Here is a 19,569-nt window from a genome sequence, read left to right on the forward strand (position 1 = left end):
CGGAGAAACTCAAAGACCCGGTTGCGCGAAACACCCTGTATATACTGGCGGCTACAATAAACCTGAAATTGATAATTTTACATTAAAGTAAAACACTGGATATGTGAACATGTCAGAAACTTGAGCACAGCGCACAAATTTATAGTTCCAAATGCTGTTAATGAAATAGGGGATAGACGACTATGGCAATTTGGTTCAGTTGGAATTGGCATATTGGGAAAAACGCAGGAAATACTACTCTTCTCCTCCGAGGGATAAATTTGAAAAGTCGCAGTATACGTTATTTTCTGTAATTTTTAGCATATTTTATTATTTTTATTATTTTATTATTATCTTTTAATATTTTTATTATTTAGATTAATCGATCATAGAACATTTTCGTTTTTACCTGTATACGAACTGTATCACCCTCCTTTTGCACGCCAACACGAACTCCTTGTCCTGATTGGAAAAGTCTATGCTATAAGTATGTAAAATTAAGGAAAAATTTGCTTTATTATTGTTCATTTTTAAACCCATTTCAGTATAAGAAATAGATGAAAAGGATATTGCTTGTCAAGCTCCTCGACCAGCTGATGGGTGGGCAGGAAGACTATGTGCGTCAACAAGAAATCGTCCAGAAATGGATCTTGGGCGGTTGCTATGATGAAATTATCTCCTCCGCCCATCGACCCTCTTCCATCTAGCCTAGTTTCGAGTAGGTGTTCAAGCATTTTTTGCGGGGTACCCGCCATCACAGTATACCTGGAAATTGAGGTAAAATTAGGATAAAATGCCTACTTTCGCTAATAAAAATATACGGTGAGCAAATAACGAGAAGTAATAAATACGCGAGCACGGAACAAAAACCTCTAAAAATCATCGAAAATTGTAAGTTGCATTTCAGAGATATTTATCGTCGAGCAACTTACGATCTGAATTAAATGAGGTGTGATGATTAAAATTTAGTTCGACGAGAAAAATCCTAGATATGAATTATTGGAGTAAGCCGGGTGAGGAATTTTGAGGTAAATAGTCTGGAAGTACGTGAGAAGATGGTAATATTCTGGCACACCAGTCGTTCCGCATCTAAAGAACTGTCTTGTCCCATTCAATTTGCGGAATATTGCATTTTAATGATACTGCAATTTCCTGAAAGACCTAATAAGTAAACTTTCAGTGGTTTTCAGTCATTTTCGTCTCTACGGGCAACAAATCCCGTGAATATAACTTTTCCCAACACGAAATCGATGTTAAATGCGAAACTGAACTTACAGGTTACGACTCTTTTCTTTCGCCTGTCTCGACGAATTTTCAGACGTTTTATTGGTGTAAACTTCCATTTCTTCGGAGTTTGAAATATCGGGGCCACTAGGGCCGTAGGGAATTTTCATCTGTCGGGACGTAGACAAATAGACGGGGTTATTAGTTGTCGGTAGAGCAAAGTGCAAGTTTCTCTCTGCTGAAGTAAAACAACGCACTTGTAATTACTTCCTCTCGTTAAAGCCGAGGTAATTCGTGAACAATTACTTTCCAGAAAGTCATTTCCAGAGAGCTAAAATTTAATTATAAAGCAATTTAAATAAGAATTTTTGTCCATGCTCAGATTTAAATACAAGCTCGTGCCTTTATTGCCTGCTTAGTTCTTTATTTGGCGCCTTTGTGCTATTAATCATCGATGCCCAGGAGTTAAGTCCGATAAATTTCGAAACCGAAAGGCACTTTGCTGAATCATTTGAAGCGTCTTACCTCGAACATTAGAAGGAGAAAATCCCGTTAAACTGCAAGATAGATGGCCGATGATTACTTATTTAAGTGCTGATTGCGTTTAGGGTGCTTCTCTAGGGGGTCGTGGAAGTGGAAAGTTTCTAAATTGTTTCTTCAGCATTGAGAGATTGAGTTAAATGAGGATAAATCCCATCTCAATTCATCAAAATTTATTTTGGCTTTTTTATAAAAAGAACAAAATTAAACAGTTAGCAAAACAAATTAAGCACACAATCGGTCAATTAAAAAAGAAATTTATCAACCACGGGGTGTTGTAACTGACTCCGTTCTGTATTTTTTGGACATCAGACCCAATGTAATTAATATTTTTCGAACCGTTTCTGCCCCTTTGCCCGGGAGATTTCCCCACAACAAGGTATTGCGGTTTTATCTAGGGACTCCAAAAAAGCAAGCACTCTGGACGGAAAACGAAGGATAATAAACGAATATTTCCGGTTTCACCCTTTTTCCATTCGATCGAAGAGTAACGAAGTTCTGTTTGTAATGAATTAATCTGTAATGAATTACCGAAGTATAAATCCGCTGGTTACTGTATAACGTTCTAAGAGGCCTTAGTTTCCCTTTTTTTCTTGCGCGAAAGAAGTTCACGGGGGGTAATATCAGTAAAATCAACTGTGATTAAATTCACCTTTGGCAAAGTTTTTTCATCAAAAATTCCCATTCGAGTTTTACAGCCTGTTTCCACTTCATTTCATCGAAACGAGAATGCATTAGCGTTAGTTAAAAATCAGGGAGCGTTTCGGAGATTTTTGGTATATTGGAATCTATTTTTACTAAATTTAAGTACTTCCACTTTTGTTGTGCAAAAAATACGAGCGTGATCAGCGGTATTTTTGAGGCTCGCCAGCTGCCTGGAAATGGCCACGTAATGTGTGTCCCTTACGTAATCTCGTAATGATCTTTCTTACGATCCATTTATTTCATAATTGAGCTGACGGTCTAGTAAATGCCTATCTTCATGACCAATCATCCTAGCGATCACTTCTTTGATCAATACTTAAGAATCACGTTCAAAACTACAAAACGATTAAAGCAATTTAACAATATTTTTATGAAAAAAAAAATCATTTTTCACGTTCCCTGAAATTTTCTTTGTTTTGAATATACATCTTTAAATAAGTTCCCCAATCATTGCCTATTTATTCCAGAGTTTTCCTCCTAAAAGTAGAATTTAATTTTGTCTGTCACAACCGTTTTAGTGGAGCGAACAATCGATCTATATCAGACATAAAAGGAGCTCTGAGAGCATCCAGCTTTTTCGGAGGGAATTTTCTGGAAACGATTTGACTTACTTAAAATGCGACGAGAAAACCTGTTTGCCGCTCGTGGTGATTTTTTCCAGAATAAGGACGTCCTTTCCATGCTCTTTCAACCGGACGGTGTTCGCTTCGACATCTCGCAGGATCCTGTTGAAATTTTCCTTGTCCAGGCGAAGAAAATGGCAGTTGTTTTCTCTGAGAACTATCGTTGCTGCTCTGAAAAGCAAATAAAAAAGTCGTTTCAGGATATTAAATGTATCGATAATTTAGCGTTAAACATCTCATTACATTTATTCACGTCTGAGACAGAAACCAATAATACTCAGTAAATCTTAATAAATTAACGTAAAATGCTCACCTCGGTGCGTCGTTTATCAAGGCGAGCTTACCGAAGTCGTCGCCTTCGTGTAGAGTATTTACTGTCCCTTTGCCATGAATTACGACATCCACAGATCCTCTAACTATGATATACCAAGACCTGCCTTCATCGCCTTGATGAAATACTGCAACAGAATGAAGCATATACGTTCGGCGAATTTCTGTTTTTTTAGCGGGGTGGGTTGGGGGGTTGGGGGGTGGATTAAAGGGCACGTCTCTTACACACAACAGGGAAGTAATATTTACCCTCTACTAAGGACTCGGATGAACACGCTTGTTAACGTTTCGTAGCCAAACTTCTCACTAAAATGGTCAGACTTTATTCTGAAACGTCAGTAAATTTACCCAGAAATTCCCCTTTGTATTGGTCTTCCTTGTGTGCCTTGCATTATGATCTCGGAAAATATTTTCTGAGCCTTTTAAATGGGCGAAATTCTAGACAATTATGTTAGTAACGCGATGGCGAAAAAAAAGCTTCTAACTGTTCACGTTATTATAAAATAATAATAAAAACGACAAACATAGACAGAGCCTCTCTATGTTTGTTGTCACGTTACTAACACAACTGTCTAATATTGTCACCATTTAACTGATTCCGTAGCTCCTACAGGGTCCGGGGTTTCAATATACGGAAGACCAATTAGGGAGACACTGTATGGAACAATATGATATGTGAAGGATCTAAAGAAGTTATTGAGATATGAAAGAAAAATGTTCAATATGCAAAACTCAAAGGCATTACGAGATCTCAACTGCTGAAAGGTTTCACCCTGGTGGGGCCTCGTTAGAGAAATGCACATTGGAGACTGAGTATGCGCAAAAGTTCTACAATTGTGAATTCTATTGAAGGAGTTGCAATGAAAATCTCCGAAAAATAATCAACTTTGGTTTGCGATTAAGGAAGTCCATATTCCAATATAATACGTCTATATCGAGCAAAAGTCCTTTCATCGTTATTTAAATATTATTAACATTATATTATCCAAATGTATAATGAAAGACAGGAAACATGCATGCAAGTTGTTAACATCTCATTAATCATAAAGTTAAAGACAACTTGCATGGATTGGTCGAGGTTTCCTAAATAGTTATTATTACGTTATAGTTTTCTGAGTACCCGAATAAGTAAAAAACATCAAATCCGCTCGCCACAGGTCGAATACAAGAAAATAAATTAGGACTAAAGTGGTCCTAAATCTCCTGGACGAGAGAGATTTGAAATTCCGAATTCAACTTTGATGTTGAGCTAAACATAGACTATTCATGGAAATAAACAGAAGCACACCTTTCTTGCGAAGGAATTATTACATCAAAAGGTAGATTGACACAGATACAGAGTGTTATTTAAGCACTTCACTTAAAGAAGTGATTCCTCGAGTGATTCTAGGATGAAAAGTTATTATAAACCTCGGTCTGATAATGTTTCGTTTTTAAGATAGAGAGTGTTCATCTTCTTTTTTTAATTCGTTAGATATAAAAAAACTTAAATAACAAAAGGATGCAAACTAATATGACGTTGATACTGGGTGATAGTTTTTAATACAATACAAAGGAATCTTTTAAACTAGAAATTCTCTCATTATGCTAGTGGCATGCGCAAGGCTGACGTCGTAAATTAAAAAAAATCTAACAAGAAAAATGTTTTATTAAAAGGACGCTTAAACAAATGGTACGCATTGTTTTTTAAGAAAAAAAGATTTGGCAATAAGTAACATAAAATTTTCAATAGGTTTTGAAAATATTTATTAAGACTTTTACGACAAAATTATTTTAAAACAATTTAACACCTGTGTTTAAATATAAAAACTTTTTGTTTTAGAATCGCCACTAGAATTTTAGCCATATACTTGAATAACACACTATACAGCCTTAATGAACCTTTTTCTTGGCCTGGCACAGCGGATCAGCAAATGGGCTATTTCCAGGATATTGCTCCAGGCGCAGAGAGTCGAAATAAATTATAGTTAGTGGGTGTTTGAAAAATATCTTACACACAGTTCCAGCTTTCGGATGAGCCTCGAAAACTATGACACTCGCTATTTCTCTTTTCACCGAATTGGACAGGTGGGATAACGCCCGTATGTGCAGCAGCTCTTCGTAAATTATTTCCAAGTCATCTGGGGTGCGTTCGTGACTTCTGCAAATGCAAAGGGACGTAATTTATTGATAGTGTCTGTCAAAGGTATAGAATGTTTCAATAGTTACTGCCTGCTATACGAATGCAAAAAAGCTAGATCTAATAAATTAAAAAATGCACTTTTATAGGGAGAAATACGTGAAAGGTAAGGAAGTGGATAAGCCCTATTTACGCCCTCGCTAAGCATGAATAATTCATGTCCTTCGAGCTTCTGGGATCAGCTACGATTTATCACTTGAGATCGTTTATTATTAGGAAACAATGTAGTACAGAAATTTCATATTTTAGAACAAAATATATTTCGACAGAGTAATAGTTAATTTAATTAGTTAGTGTTAAAACCTTGGTCCCTAATTAATAGAAATACTTACTGTTTTCTTAAAATCATCCTCAAATAAGCGTCAGGTCCCCTATTTACCAAAGTCCCTAAATTCTCCATTAATTGGTCTTCAGCAGTTGCCACATCTTCGGCCGGAGGTAGTACTGTAGATCCTTCTTCGTCTTGCCAGAAACGATAGAGGAAGCACTTGTCTTTGAATGGCTGTTCCTTGCTTACTATAAAAAATTGTATTTTGAGACGTTTTTAATAAGCATTGGAGCATATACAGGATGTATCAGATTATATACTATAAGGAAAAACCACAGTTTTCCAAAAATACGTTCAACACCGTTTTTCTAGATTCTACGTAATTTTATTATTTGGCTCGTTACTTAGGACAACATATAATCTCAAGTTCTATAGAGAGAAAATATTTGTTTGAGAAAAATGTATACTCGAATATTAAATTTTATGTCCGTTTTGCAGATGCTCTAGTCATATATTACCCATTTTTCATTATCAAATCCGATGCTCCTTTCGTTACTATTCAGGGCAAATATTTTCATGCATTTTCATTTAATGATAAATAGCAATGTAATGTTAAAATAATTTTTCGACTGTCATCCAAAAGCCCATTTTCTGAATAATAGCCCAATAAATCAACAAATCCCATGATTAAAACGTACGAAAACAGGATAGATAAGAGAATAAAAGCGGCGCTTGATTTAATGAAAAGTAAGCCATCATACTCCGTCGAGTTATGAGTCAAATTTTCTTTTGGGCTTTACTCGAAAGGTAGAGATAACTAGGAAGTAGGGAATCTCAAAAACGTAATTATGGGCCGATTTCCCGCTCCCACAAAATTCCACTTCGATTATACCATAAGACATCTTCAGATCGGAAACGGGTTTTTCCTCTCCGTCAGTTCGGTAATTCCCTGCATTTTATTTGGAGACCTCTTGACACGGAAAGGAGGATTTCTCCAATGCCATAATATAGTCGGTGCCGAATGGGTATTATCCGATTTGACGGCTGACTCCGTAATCACATTCATTTCGGAATATTGTAGGGAAAATTCTCAGGGTGCAGCTCTATTGAAATCTCAATTGCTAATAAATCATAGTATTCAAATTGGCTTGTGTGTTTATAATAAGGTCTCTTAAGAGAATATCAACGAAATGTCCGATGTGGATTTCTGAGGGCATTTCAATTATCTCCCATGCGGTTCAGAAATCTGGAAAAGCCAACAATGGCTCTTGTGAGTTTTTTTGGGGCAATTTTCGATATTTGAAGTCTAGTGGACGAGGGTGTTCAAATATAGGAGTAATTGAGTTATTGGAAGTTCCAAAAGAGTTTGCTGTCGTTCCAGTGCACTTGATTGATGATTATGAAAACATTATATTCCTCGGTTGGATTTTGATGTACAATTTGTATACAAATATTGTTTAAAAGCAGCTGTAAATAAGTTATTAAAACTCTAGTCACGTCTTTACGACATTAACTCAGAGAAAGGAGGAATAAAAATTATGTCGGCCGAATTTTTCACAAACATATTGCGGCGGCGAATTTCTTTCTTTGGAACGTGACAAATTTAATAATTTTGACACGAAACAATACTGCAAATATGAAACTGAGTCTCGATAAACGACTTCAAAGTGATACAAGAAAATAAGATATTTAGTTTCATAGCCTTATTCGGAAAAAATGGGCAGCTATTTCAGATGTTTAAGTTATTCCCCTAGAGAGAGATGCATAACGGATGAGATGTGCAGGGCCCATAGGTACGTTCCTTATTTTGTACCCAACAAGGTCTGGATGTGTATGCATCTGGGAAGTACGCTCTAAATCTGTAATATATGCAGGATCCGTTTGTCAGATCGCTACAATATTTTGTAAATATTAATTAATAAGTATAATTGTTGCCGTCTGACCAAATCGAGATGCAAATAGGAAGATGTATATTGTAAAGTAACTATAATTTAGGCTAAGTTAGGGGAATAAAGAGTGAGGTACCGTGATGATACGCCCAGGTGTATGGTCACTGAGTTCATGTGGTTCGCAGCATTACTGGAATTTTCCCTGTAATTACCCTTGGTCGAGAGCCACATGAAGTAAGAGAAAGTCGAGCATCTCTTTGTTAGAACCAGGAAAGAGGGTCGAAGGACAGTCGACAACGGTTCTGACAAAGGATGGTTCGTGATGTTCAGGTATGGCTGACTACATGGCGGATCGGGAATCGGTCTCTGGTTAGGGACGCCGCTGGTTTATTGCCCCAGTAAGTAGCATTTAAGGTATTGGAGAAACGGGGACGCACTCTCTTTTCTCGAGGTGATGATTCGGTGAGGTATCGGGAGTGTCGTGAAAGAACGCAAGCATCCTCTTAGTTAAGTTAGTAAGTAAGCCCCTAATTGTAACAACCCAGAAATAAAACCCTAGACAACTTAAGAAAAAGCCTACATATATCCTGTCCAGAGTTAATGATCTGGAACACCATCATACCCAAGATGATTGTTGGGAAAATACCCAACATCTTCACCCAGTAATGAATTTCTTTTTTTCGCCAACGTAAACCCTTAAGCACTCTTAAGGGCAGTGTTTACATTATTCAAATGCATACACATTCCACGTTCTTCCCACGTTCATAACTTTTTTCACTCATCATTTTCCTCACACCTTCATAGCACCGTATTGATAAGCAATCCTTATTCCTATGCACTAATAACTCACACTAATTGGTATGACTGTGAGGTAGTAAAAAATATATATGGATAAGATGAGGCTCACATTCGGTGGTAAAATTAGGATTTAGGGCAGTCTCATATAGTCTCTTACACAACACGCAACGCCCCTTCAACACCTCTCCAATTCTCTCTTTATACTCCTACAGCCTTAGTAGGATCGCAATACTGCTCTCAACTCACACATAACATTTGCCCTGTTCCAAAAGAAAAAACTTCCGATAGTCAAAGGTTCTTGATAATCGGTGGTACCTTGTGGTTTTCTAGTTTACCCTAATTTCATGCTTTGTTATGACCTTTATCACTTGTGCAATAGTGTTGGACATTTAGTTAAATAAATATAAGTGCGTTGTTATCAAGTGTGTTTTATTCTGCATCGATTCAGCACCAAATAAGCTGTGGTCCTTCGAACAAAATAAAATCTACACAAAAGAAATGCAGTTCACCTCGGCACTGCCATCCAACTGTGCCCCCCTTGTGTCTGGGGTGAGACAGTAAGCGAACGCAAACTTGCCCCGTTCAATGATAATATCTAGTTTCAATGTATATAAGCTAAGTAAAAGAACTAGTATAGAAACCGGGCTAAATAGTTTCTGTAGCATTACCTACGCCCTCAATAATATCCTCATTGGTAAACAAATGGAGTGTGTTTGTTTTTACTGTTAGCGAAGGTATCTCGGAAACTATCAGAGTTGCTTAAAAAACTCAAAATTTTCGATTTTTTTTCACATGGATCCGGCTCTTCGATTAGGAATTTTGCATCTTAAGTGTGTCCGATTTTCGGACAGTCATAACTTTATATAAACCACAGGGCAATCCGTTTTCTGCTCATTTGACTTTCATCTGAACAAATTCAAAAATAAAAATAGAAATAGTCATGTTGCAGGATTTATTGACAATAAATGTAATTTTGGGAAAAATGAATGTATTTCACACTTTATTTATATACCGAATGCCGTTATTTCTTTGCTCGAGTCTGTTCAACTCCCCGAACTGAAATCGAGAAATTTATGAAGTAACCGAAGCATAAAAAATGCTGTGCAACAAAATTCCTGCTCAAAGAACTTTGATCTAATTTGACTTCTAGTTAGTTAAGGATTTATCATACTGCTGCCCTTGAAAAATGTACTTATTTTCTTCAAACTTCTGCTCCAATTTTTCCGTAATAAAAACTTAAAATATATACAGGGTGAGTCTGGAGGATCGTGCCAAACTTCAGGAGCCTGTTGTACATGAAAAATAAATGTAAAAAAACTCAAATGTTATTATCCGATTTTCGTTTGTTTACAAGTTATAGCGTAAATAAAATTAAAACATAAAGGTTAAGCAATATTTAGACGAAACGTTTCCTGGACATTGGATTGGTCGTGGTGGCCCTATTAGTTGGCCTCCAAGGTCTCCAGACTACACACCACTGGACTATTGTTTGTGGGGTTGGTTTAAAACTGAAGTGCACTAATTCAACGCATTAGAAACGCTGCAGCTGCTATTAAAGAAAGACATGAAACAATCAGGAGCGCAACGAATGCTCTTCGTAGACGAAGCCGAAAATGTTTAGAAGCTAATGGCAATATTTTTGAACATTTACTGTGATATCCAAACGTTAATTTGTGGAATTTCTTATGAAATTTATAAATTTTTTTAATTTTATGTTTTTATTTTATTTACGCTATAACTTGTAAACAAACGAAAATCGGATAACAACATTTGAGTTTTCTTACATTTATTTTTCATGTACAACACGCTCCTGAAGTTTGGCACGATCCTCCCGACTCACCCTGTATTTATTACTAGAACAATGTTCGCATGAGTCATATTTCCCATGTGTGCAATGATATCCTACATAAAATTACGTTTAAAATCCATTATTATTATTAAATGCCTAAAACATTTCCTGCTAAGAGCAAATGATTCTGATTGATTTTTATTTATTTATTTATTTTGATTTCGTTTGATTTGATCTCCCGATTTAAACCTCAGCGCCATGAGACCTTCCTGGGCAATAATAAAACGAACAAAAACAAGAATTTCTTACAATACCTTCACTCCAAATGTCCATCATCCCCCAAGCTTGTTTCACCCTGACAACATGTCAGGCAGTAATTTCTGGCAGAGAAGTTTACCTTATATGGGCATATTAAATATTTAATACCTTAAGAGCTGGTAAGACAGTGCATTACGTTTCAGAGCGGTATTATGAGGTGTAGTTTATTATGGTATAATACATTTTAGATGAAACAACTTAATGCAGCGTTTTCAGTAGCAAATCGTTTCCAAAAATCTCGGTTTATTTATTGAAAAATTTACCGTGAGATATGACTCCTTCCTCTAATAATGCTTGCCACATGGCGGCCGCCTGGGCCCTAGAATGAATGCTGGGAGATAGGTCCAAAAGCCAATCCACTAATTCCGTACCAGGGGCGCATCTTCTTACCAACCTTCCCGATACTTTCCTGTCTTTCAGGCAGGTATTTTGGGCTGCAAAGAAACACAAGAGAAATGAGGGAACCCTCAAATATTTGAAATAAATTCCGTCGTAAATTTCATTGAAATTCCGGACACAGCCATCAAACTAATTTGTTTTGAGGCATAAATATTTAGGTCTGCTTTAAGCCCAATTTACAATTCTGTTTTAAGACCGAAAACGCATTTGGGGCATGAGCCCTGCTCCCAAGGGTTTATTCGACACAAACAACATGTAATCTAGAAATATGCTGAATCTGGATATTTTCTTGCTGCACTTGTTGGAAAAGCCAACATAATAATGCCGATATCAAAGTTGAGAATCTTAGAAAACTAATAATTCGTGAGGACTTTTTGCGATCGGCCCTTAAAGACCAAGATTTCTTTTCCCTTGCGAGAAACGATCTTTATTGTGTATTTGTTTCGGATTAACGTAGATAAACGAATTTGATTTTAAAGTCGTATGGGGAAAACTATCGTTTCCCTAAGTGTTTATTTCCTTTTCATCCAAGCAGGAACAAGTACAATTTGAGAGGGCGTGCATAGTAAAGGTAAACTTACAGAGAAGCAAAGTTCTCAATGCCCATCCTATGCGACCCATAACTTGGCTTGGTTGGTCGGTTATAGGTTCCGCTGGATTCGGTTGGTCGGGAGATAGCGATCTTCTTGGTGGGGGGGAAGCGGATTGGTTCATGTTTTTTCCCGTTACAGCAGATCCAAAACCTGGAAATAAGTTGTAATTATAAAGTATTAAGGTGATTAACATTAAAAGGAAGGATACTGTGAGGAAAGTCACGTATCAACTATATTTCGGATTTAGTGTGCAGAAAATTATAAATGCAACACCAATCACAAATACTATCACATTTACACACAGATACACACAATTTAAAAAATGTTTGCTGTTCTAGCCTTCAATGGAATTGCATGTCGATCCATGCCTTTTGTGGAAAATTAACGCCGGTAATGAAGTTTGAATTGCAATGAAACATGGAAAGAGTGATAATGGAAAACGAACACGGAAAGTCTTTAATTACATATATCCGACATTCGGAAACGTATTTATATTGCAGCCATGAGGACTATTTTTTTGATAAATTTGGTGTAACCTAAAAGTTGGGGTCGGGATTGATAAAATTTACCGCCAGCTCAATCATGGGCATCATGATTGAATTCCAGAAACGAATACTCTATACAGGGTTCGCCCTTGGGAACAGATACAATCTGTATATAAAAAATTTCAAGTTGAATGTATGTTTAAAGTTTCTATTTTTTTTACGGAAAAAACTTGATATTGTAAAAATATTTTCAATCTGATATGATTTCCGGTTAAACCCGAAACGAACCATTGCTTCATTTGTTTCTATGGGAAATGGCAGTTGCTCTAATGAAAATGAGTTTTTTCTCGAAAATAAATCCAAATTTTATAACACAACAGAGTAGCGACTCTCGACTTTTTGATGTATTTTAATTTTGACGACTTTTTCCACACCTCTAAAGCTTTATTAAAACTTAATTATTTACAAAATTATTTGACATAAATTGATGAAATAAATTTTAAATTACTGGAAAATTAACAAATTTTTAAAAACAATTAGAAAATAATGAAATAAAAATATATATTTTTTAAATTCAAAAAAACGCCTTTTTTCGAACACTATGCGACAATTATTTTTAGACCATTATCTTGGTAGAAAAAAATGAACAAATACGGAATACATCATACATATCAAAAATTTATTTGTTTAAATCAATCCAAAAAACTACAAACTACTGTATGCTGCATAGGCAATAGGTACGTCAACGCCCCTTTACAAGATCAAGTCAATGTTGATAGGTTACTTTAATTATTTTTAGTTTAGTCATTATGGATTAAAGAAAATAACACAAACAATCAAAATAAACTTTAAACAACTTAACAGTGTTAAGGGACACTGATACATCTATTACCTTCTCAATTTAAACCAGTTTATAGTTTCTTTGGATTTACTCAACACATGTTAATTTTTGATACTTATTATTTTGGTGCATAGTATCTGTTAACTATTTTACCAAGTTAATGGTTCAAAAATGATCGTAGGGTATTATTAAAAAAAAGACTTTTTTGAATTTAAAAACTAAATTTCAATAATATTTTTTTAAAACTTTTTCAAATATTTTTCTCGCTTATTTAATTATTTGTAAAAATGTGTCAATTTTCTAATAAGTTCTAATTTATTTCATTAATTTATGTCAAACCGTTTTGCACACAAATGACTTTTAATAAAGCTCTACAAGTGTCGAAGCGTCGAAAATGTTGTAAAAATTTTTAAAAAAAGTTAAGAATTGGTGTTATGCTATACTATGAAACTAATATTTATTTTTAACACAAAAAAACCATTTTTATTAAAAAGCTGCGGTGTTTTATTAAAAAAAAAAATAGAACGATTTTACCGAAAGTCATATCACGTTGAAAATGTTTTTACAACGTCAGGTATTTTCCATAAAACAAAAATACCAACTTCAAAAATAAATTGAACTTGTAATTTACACACGTATATTTCCCATATACGTATTGTGTTAATTGTCAAAGGCGAACCCTGTATACTTAATACTCTGTAGATAATTGACGATGCTCATTTGTGTCTTCTCTTCACAAACATAGAACCAACCAATTCTAAGATATTGGTCGTGCAAGTTCCATTATATCTGATATCATGAAAGCTTTGTGGTGGCATAGGTAATGTTTCTGGCTATTCCTGCCAGTTGCCTCTTATAAGGCTTATTCTCGCTTGTTCCTGTTGAATCAGCTAATTACTATCTGCGGTTCTTGCAGTAAATTCAATCTATTCTCACAGGATGTGCGCCGCAAATCCACTAAGAGCAAACGAAAAAACCGAATTAAGGTCCATAAATCGCTCTCCAGGGTCGTCTTACCCGCGCCCGGTGGCCGAGACTTGAATCAGAATTAATTTCGGTGATTTAATTTGTCGCATTGAATCTATTGCTCTTAGGGTGGCCCTTTTTAGCGCTGCCGCCCTTTTTCCTGCACAGGAAGGATTTAACAGGAACCCAAACATCGGTTAAATGCACGTACGCGGTCCTAAAGTCGGATAAGCATATTTTATTGTTTTTGTTGTCTGGTCGGTCACCTGGGAACGAATGGGGCAATAACTTAGAGCGATTTCAGAGGAAATAATATATAGGTGTCTAGGGTCGCTAAATTCGGAAAATCAGAGATAAACATTGTAGTATGAAACAACAATAAAAAAATTGCCGTTTTAAACAAATATCTGTTCGGTGATCGTACGCAATCAGTTGCAACGCACTTCCTCTGAGGTGAGAATTTTCATTGATTAACGGATTAATGAATCCAATAGTACGTACCCACCTAGTTTTAATAGAAATTCTAATTGCTCATTATGGATCGCCGCTGGAGATTTAATTAGGTCGGTAGTGAAGCCGCTTTAGGTGCAATTTTCCTCGTCATTGGGTTAGCACTGTGAGCTGGTGCTGTGTGGGATGTTCAAAATTGCAATTCGTCTATAAAATTGGTACGTTTTTCGATGATTTCACAAAGCATGACACTTTTTGAAATCGAAAGATTTAACCTTTGATTGCTTTAAGGTTTTCGAAAATTGAGTACAGACCCAGACAGGGCCTAAACCGAAGATTTTGAGGCAGACAGCTGTAATCGTTCCAATCAACACTATTTACACCTCAGCAGAGGAGCTGAAAATAAAGGGCCATTGCCTATTCTCTAGGACCAAGCTTGAAGGAAAAAGTTCTGCAGAAGCAGTAAATGCTACAGCCCACCTAATATAACGTTGACGTGGAGGAGCATGAAACAAGAGAATCTACTACAACATCCCAGCTCAAGGAGGTCGATGAGTACGTTCCGAAGATAACCTGGTGAAAAGACATGGAGAATCCTACTACTGTGGAGGAAGCATTGGCACCACCTGACCAGGTTTTTACCATGAGGGCGATAAAGGCGGAAATCAGACGTTCGAAGAAAATGAGTCGTGGAAGTGAGTAGAGTCCCTGCCGATAATCTTATTGTGGAAAATAAATGGATTTTTGAGAGAAAAAATGATTAGCGTAGAAAAAGACTGTTACCGAATGGAATTACAGGCTTCTTGCAAAAATATTATGATTATAAAGCAGCTGCTTTAATTTGTTATTTCTTCTTTTTCTCTTTTTATTTTTCCTGGTTCTAAAGATTAGAACAGTCCACTTTAAACATGTAGCACATAACTAAAAATAATCGGCACATTAATTATCTAGGTACACTCAAATGAAGTAAATAAAAATTTAATACGGTGTTAATGGGATTAATCTAGCACCAAGACTGGGATATAAGTTTAAGAACGCGATAAGATCTGGAATTTATATAGAGAGTTCGAAAATTATCCTCTCAATCTCAAAAGCAGTATTATTAATAAAAATATTCAATGCATTAATTTTTTGAGGTGCTTTGAGAGGGAAGCTTTGAAAATTCAATTAGAGATACGTTCGTTTAGATGCACTCTATGTTCTAATTAAAAAATGGAAAAAATGTAGAAACTTAAAAATTGCAAAAACAAAGATGCTCGTCAGAACGAATGGTATTTTTATCCTGGAAACGTTTCAGATTTTTTACTTTATTTCCATCCTAAAAGTATCCTTTAGACATCCATATTTTAATGTCTGGGGAAATCCAACAATAACAGCGGAATAAAATAATTTAAATCTCGCTTTTTCGCTGGCTAGACTAAACTGTGAATATTTCATTCCAAAAGAGATTGTTTTTCTAAATTTAATACATTTTTCTGCAATTCTTTAAGTACGGGATTATGAGAAATTTACGGTATAATACTTACCGTTCTTTAACTTGCAGTTGGAGACTAAGTCGTTCATCAGCTCCTTATTTTTCTGCAAACCACAAAAGCAACATTTCAATAAACAATCCATTCTTCTTGCGTAGTAATGCACGTGGTCCAAAACAATAGGCTGACAAATCAGCAGGACATATTTTCGATTCCTGATCAATTATAAATAGAAACATTCGTATATCACTGCTTGACATACATAATAAACTAATCGTCCACAAGGTGGTTTCATACAACTAATTTAGCAACTTTAATTCTGACCTTTCGCCCAATTTGTTTGGAAGTCCTTTGCCACATTACGAATATCGATTATTGTTTTGTTTATGGTTATTATCAAAACCATCATCCAATTATTGATGTATTATTCGCCTAATCGATGATACTCATCCACGAAAGCACCATCACAACGTTTTGTTACAGTCAGAAATATCGATAGCAGACAAACGTTTATCAGACTTGATAATAGTTAATCGTAGGTTTGTTTAAGGGTTATATCCCGTATTTACAATAGATTGTGAGTTGCAGTAAAGGGGTTGAAATAACGTTTTTGATGATAAATACTCTTTCACACCGAGGTGTAGTTATTCATATCAATTTCGATAGTAATTATTGCAAACGTTGGTACACACATCGAAAAATTTTAAGATTTTTTTTTAAATAGGTAGAAGTCTTTCAGAAGTTAATTATAAAATAAAGTTATGCATTTATAGAGTTACAAAGTATTTAATACTGGGTGTCCCATTTAAAGCTGTGATTGAAAAGTACTAAAAAACAGTACCTCATTTGAAAACAAGTTCTAAATGAAAGTTGTCCGGTAAACAGGGGAACATGTAATGAAAATGGTGACTTATAACCGAAATGTCATTTCAAGGTCATTTCAAGGGCAACTTTTTTTCAAATGGCAACCTCGTGTTTTCTTAAATATCCTTGTAGACCTTCAAAAAATAAATATCTTTAATTTGGAAAAATGTTTTCTTGGACGTTTTATTGCAGAGTTGTCCATGATTTTCGTCCAATTTTTGAGATAGTCGAAATTATTGCATTTTTTTCGAAAAAAGTTTTTGAATGCATATTCTGTTTGAAAATCCTTCTATATAATCAAAAAAATTTATTTCTATGAAAAATGTTTTTTTTTTAATTTGGTAAATTAATTTAAAATCCTCATTTGGGAAATTTATGGAAGCAAATGTTCAACAGAATGTCCTTCCTGCTCCAAACACCTCTCAAATCTTATTTGAAAAAAATTGTTTACTTTACGTAATACCTCCCCGTTTATCAATTGACATGCATTTTTAACTCTCCTTTTTATGTCGTCTGCAGTTGTTGGTAATTTTGCATAAATTTTGGCCTTATATAATATAAATACAATTATTTCTAACTTTCCATCCAAAGTGTAGCGATCAATTTCAATTATTGAATTGCGAAATGAAAAGAATAATGTTTGACTAATTTCATACAAAACAGTTAGATTGATTGTCGAAAAAGGAATATCGGTTTCTTGTAGACCTCGTTAAAAGGTAGACTCTAATAAGAGGAAACTTAAGAAAAAGTCATTTTCCATAGAAATAATTTTTTTTTAATTAGATAGACGAATTGATATGAGTTTTAAACAGAATATGTATTGCAAAACTTTTCTAGAAAAAAAAATGCATTCATTTCGACTATCTCAAAAATTGGATGGTAATCAAGAACAATTCAGCAACAAAACTCTAATAAAAAAATTGTTAAAAAAAAAGTTTCCCTTGAAATTACGTTTTGGCTATAAGTCACTATCTTCATAACATGTCCCCGTATTTTCCGGACACCTTTTATTTGAAACTTTTTTTCATACATCGTACTGTTTTTGAGTCAATCACAGCTTTAAATGAGACACCCTGTATACAACAGAACTAAGCGTTGTAGATACAGTTCTTAATTACGTAAATTTATTCATAAGTAATAAATATAACTAACAACGCCTTCCTTTGAACTTAAAAAACCTTTTCAACAACCAAAAAAGATGAACTCTAATACAAAGTATGGTTTCAACAGTTATTGATCACTGTCGCCCATAATTAAAATGATATTGTTGATTTCCCCTTGTGACATCTTTCCTCATTCTTCTGACGGTAGCTCATGGAATCGAAAGGTACCGTACATGTTGACCATATGAGGCAAAACCCTTCTTTGAAACATGTCCCAGGCATGCTCAAATAGGTTCAGATCTGGCGATTGTGTTGGCCACGGCAATATGACGGTTCGTTTGTTGATCAACTAGTCTGCCACAATACCGGCAACATTGGAAGAGCATTTCAAGGCACCTGCTAAGCGCCGGCTAATATTCAAAAAATGAAATTGAATCAACCTGAAGATTTACCATACTACAAAATTCTAAGTTTTTCGTGTGGACAAGAAAATGGTTTATTTGCTTTCAGAATTTTTCAATCAATTGAAATATGTACACAGAGTGACGGCTTGCACTAATACATATATATAGTATAGTATAAACTTCACGTAAAATTACTTGTAATCGGTTTTATGATTTTTTAAAAATATCTTTGGACTTTTCGATGTGTGTATGTGTAATAGAAATTAATGGAAACAATTGAAACACATCAAAAGTACCGTTTCATTACCGCTGCATTTCTCAAACTCAAAGTTCAATTAAAGAGTACATGCAACTAGTTCCGAACTTTAAGACAAAAATTTATTAATCTGACATTTGATTTAAAGCACGGCTTTAAGTTTTCCAATTAAACAAAGTTTACCGAATTTCGTTTGTTAGGAACGGCTGAAAACTAGTTGCTTTGTTTCGGAATGTTTGATAGAATTGTTGAATACTGTTGTTTAGATTTGTTTAAAGGAAAACATTTGTTTAAAGGGTAGATGCCTATCTTGAGCAAACTATTTTGTTAATTGCCGCATAGGAAGGCGTTTGAGGAAATGTGATTTTCTGCGGAGGAAGCAAGTGACTTGTCCAAGTCTAATTGAGATGACTACGCAGATTTAGGCTCCTGTGAAAAGTAGCATAAAAATCACCATTTTTCAATTTTTTTTTAACGTACTTATCGTTTCAAAGTATTGTAGCGACTTCGGCCCTCAAAGACTGTTGTATAGTGTTCTAAGGCAAAGACTGGTTTCATTGCAGCAAGTGTTGCGTTGTCAAGTGACAACGTCATCTACCCGACTAACTGACACTACTACTGTTTCTCTTTCAACTGTCCATTCCTTTGTACCTCTTATTTTTTTGAAAAAAACTCTTCGTTGAACTTTCGGCGGTTTTTTGTCACACGATACGCCGCATGCGTACCAGTGCCCTGAGATTTCTTTCTATCCGCCTTTGAAGAAGATTTAAACCAATAAAAAAGATATGAAAATGACGTTCGTAGCATCTGTGTTGCAGGATTCTTGGTTCCTCCAAGATGGTAACAAATGGAGCTGCAGATCTTTTTAAGACTTATTTCAATGAATACCTGAACACTCTGAAGCTTCAGACTGAAAATTGACATTGATCTTCTCCAAAATTTCTCTCGGAATTTCAATTGCACAGCAGTCCTTAAAAATAACAACTTAAACTTTTTAATGCGAGTAGACACCATGTCATCTATTATTATTCCGAGGAACCGCATTCAATCAACACGGTCGACTTTATGTAAATAACCAGGGAACTAACTTAAGT

The 19,569-nt window shown here is 35.2% G+C and overlaps 1 protein-coding gene and 1 long non-coding RNA gene across 9 annotated transcripts in view; one reads left to right on the forward strand and one right to left on the reverse strand.

Annotated features, from left to right (window-relative positions):
* Epac (Exchange protein directly activated by cAMP) overlaps window positions 1-19,569 on the reverse strand; it is an 84,867-nt gene that overhangs the window by 10,580 nt on the left and 54,718 nt on the right. For 3 of the 8 annotated variants that reach the window (XM_066294987.1, XM_066295160.1, XM_066295247.1), the window contains 9 exons: window positions 15,903-15,954; window positions 11,623-11,784; window positions 10,906-11,076; window positions 5,913-6,096; window positions 5,396-5,541; window positions 3,385-3,529; window positions 3,060-3,242; window positions 550-744; window positions 389-466 (listed from right to left, as the gene is read on the reverse strand). In XM_066294987.1, coding sequence (XP_066151084.1) covers window positions 389-466; window positions 550-744; window positions 3,060-3,242; window positions 3,385-3,529; window positions 5,396-5,541; window positions 5,913-6,096; window positions 10,906-11,076; window positions 11,623-11,784; window positions 15,903-15,954 — 1,316 coding nt within the window. Of the gene's footprint in view, window positions 1-388; window positions 467-536; window positions 745-3,059; window positions 3,243-3,384; window positions 3,530-5,395; window positions 5,542-5,912; window positions 6,097-10,905; window positions 11,077-11,622; window positions 11,785-15,902; window positions 15,955-16,172; window positions 16,322-19,569 lie in introns of those variants that run through there. The other 5 variants (XM_066295328.1, XM_066295481.1, XM_066295405.1 and 2 more) reach the window with 3 other exon arrangements.
* On the forward strand, window positions 241-5,399 carry LOC136347763 (uncharacterized). Its single transcript, XR_010733537.1, has 3 exons — window positions 241-453; window positions 537-756; window positions 5,224-5,399. It is a non-coding gene; the product is annotated as an uncharacterized lncRNA (long non-coding RNA).

This window comes from Euwallacea fornicatus, chromosome 1 (genome assembly GCF_040115645.1).
Source record: "Euwallacea fornicatus isolate EFF26 chromosome 1, ASM4011564v1, whole genome shotgun sequence".
Taxonomy (NCBI): domain Eukaryota; kingdom Metazoa; phylum Arthropoda; class Insecta; order Coleoptera; family Curculionidae; genus Euwallacea; species Euwallacea fornicatus.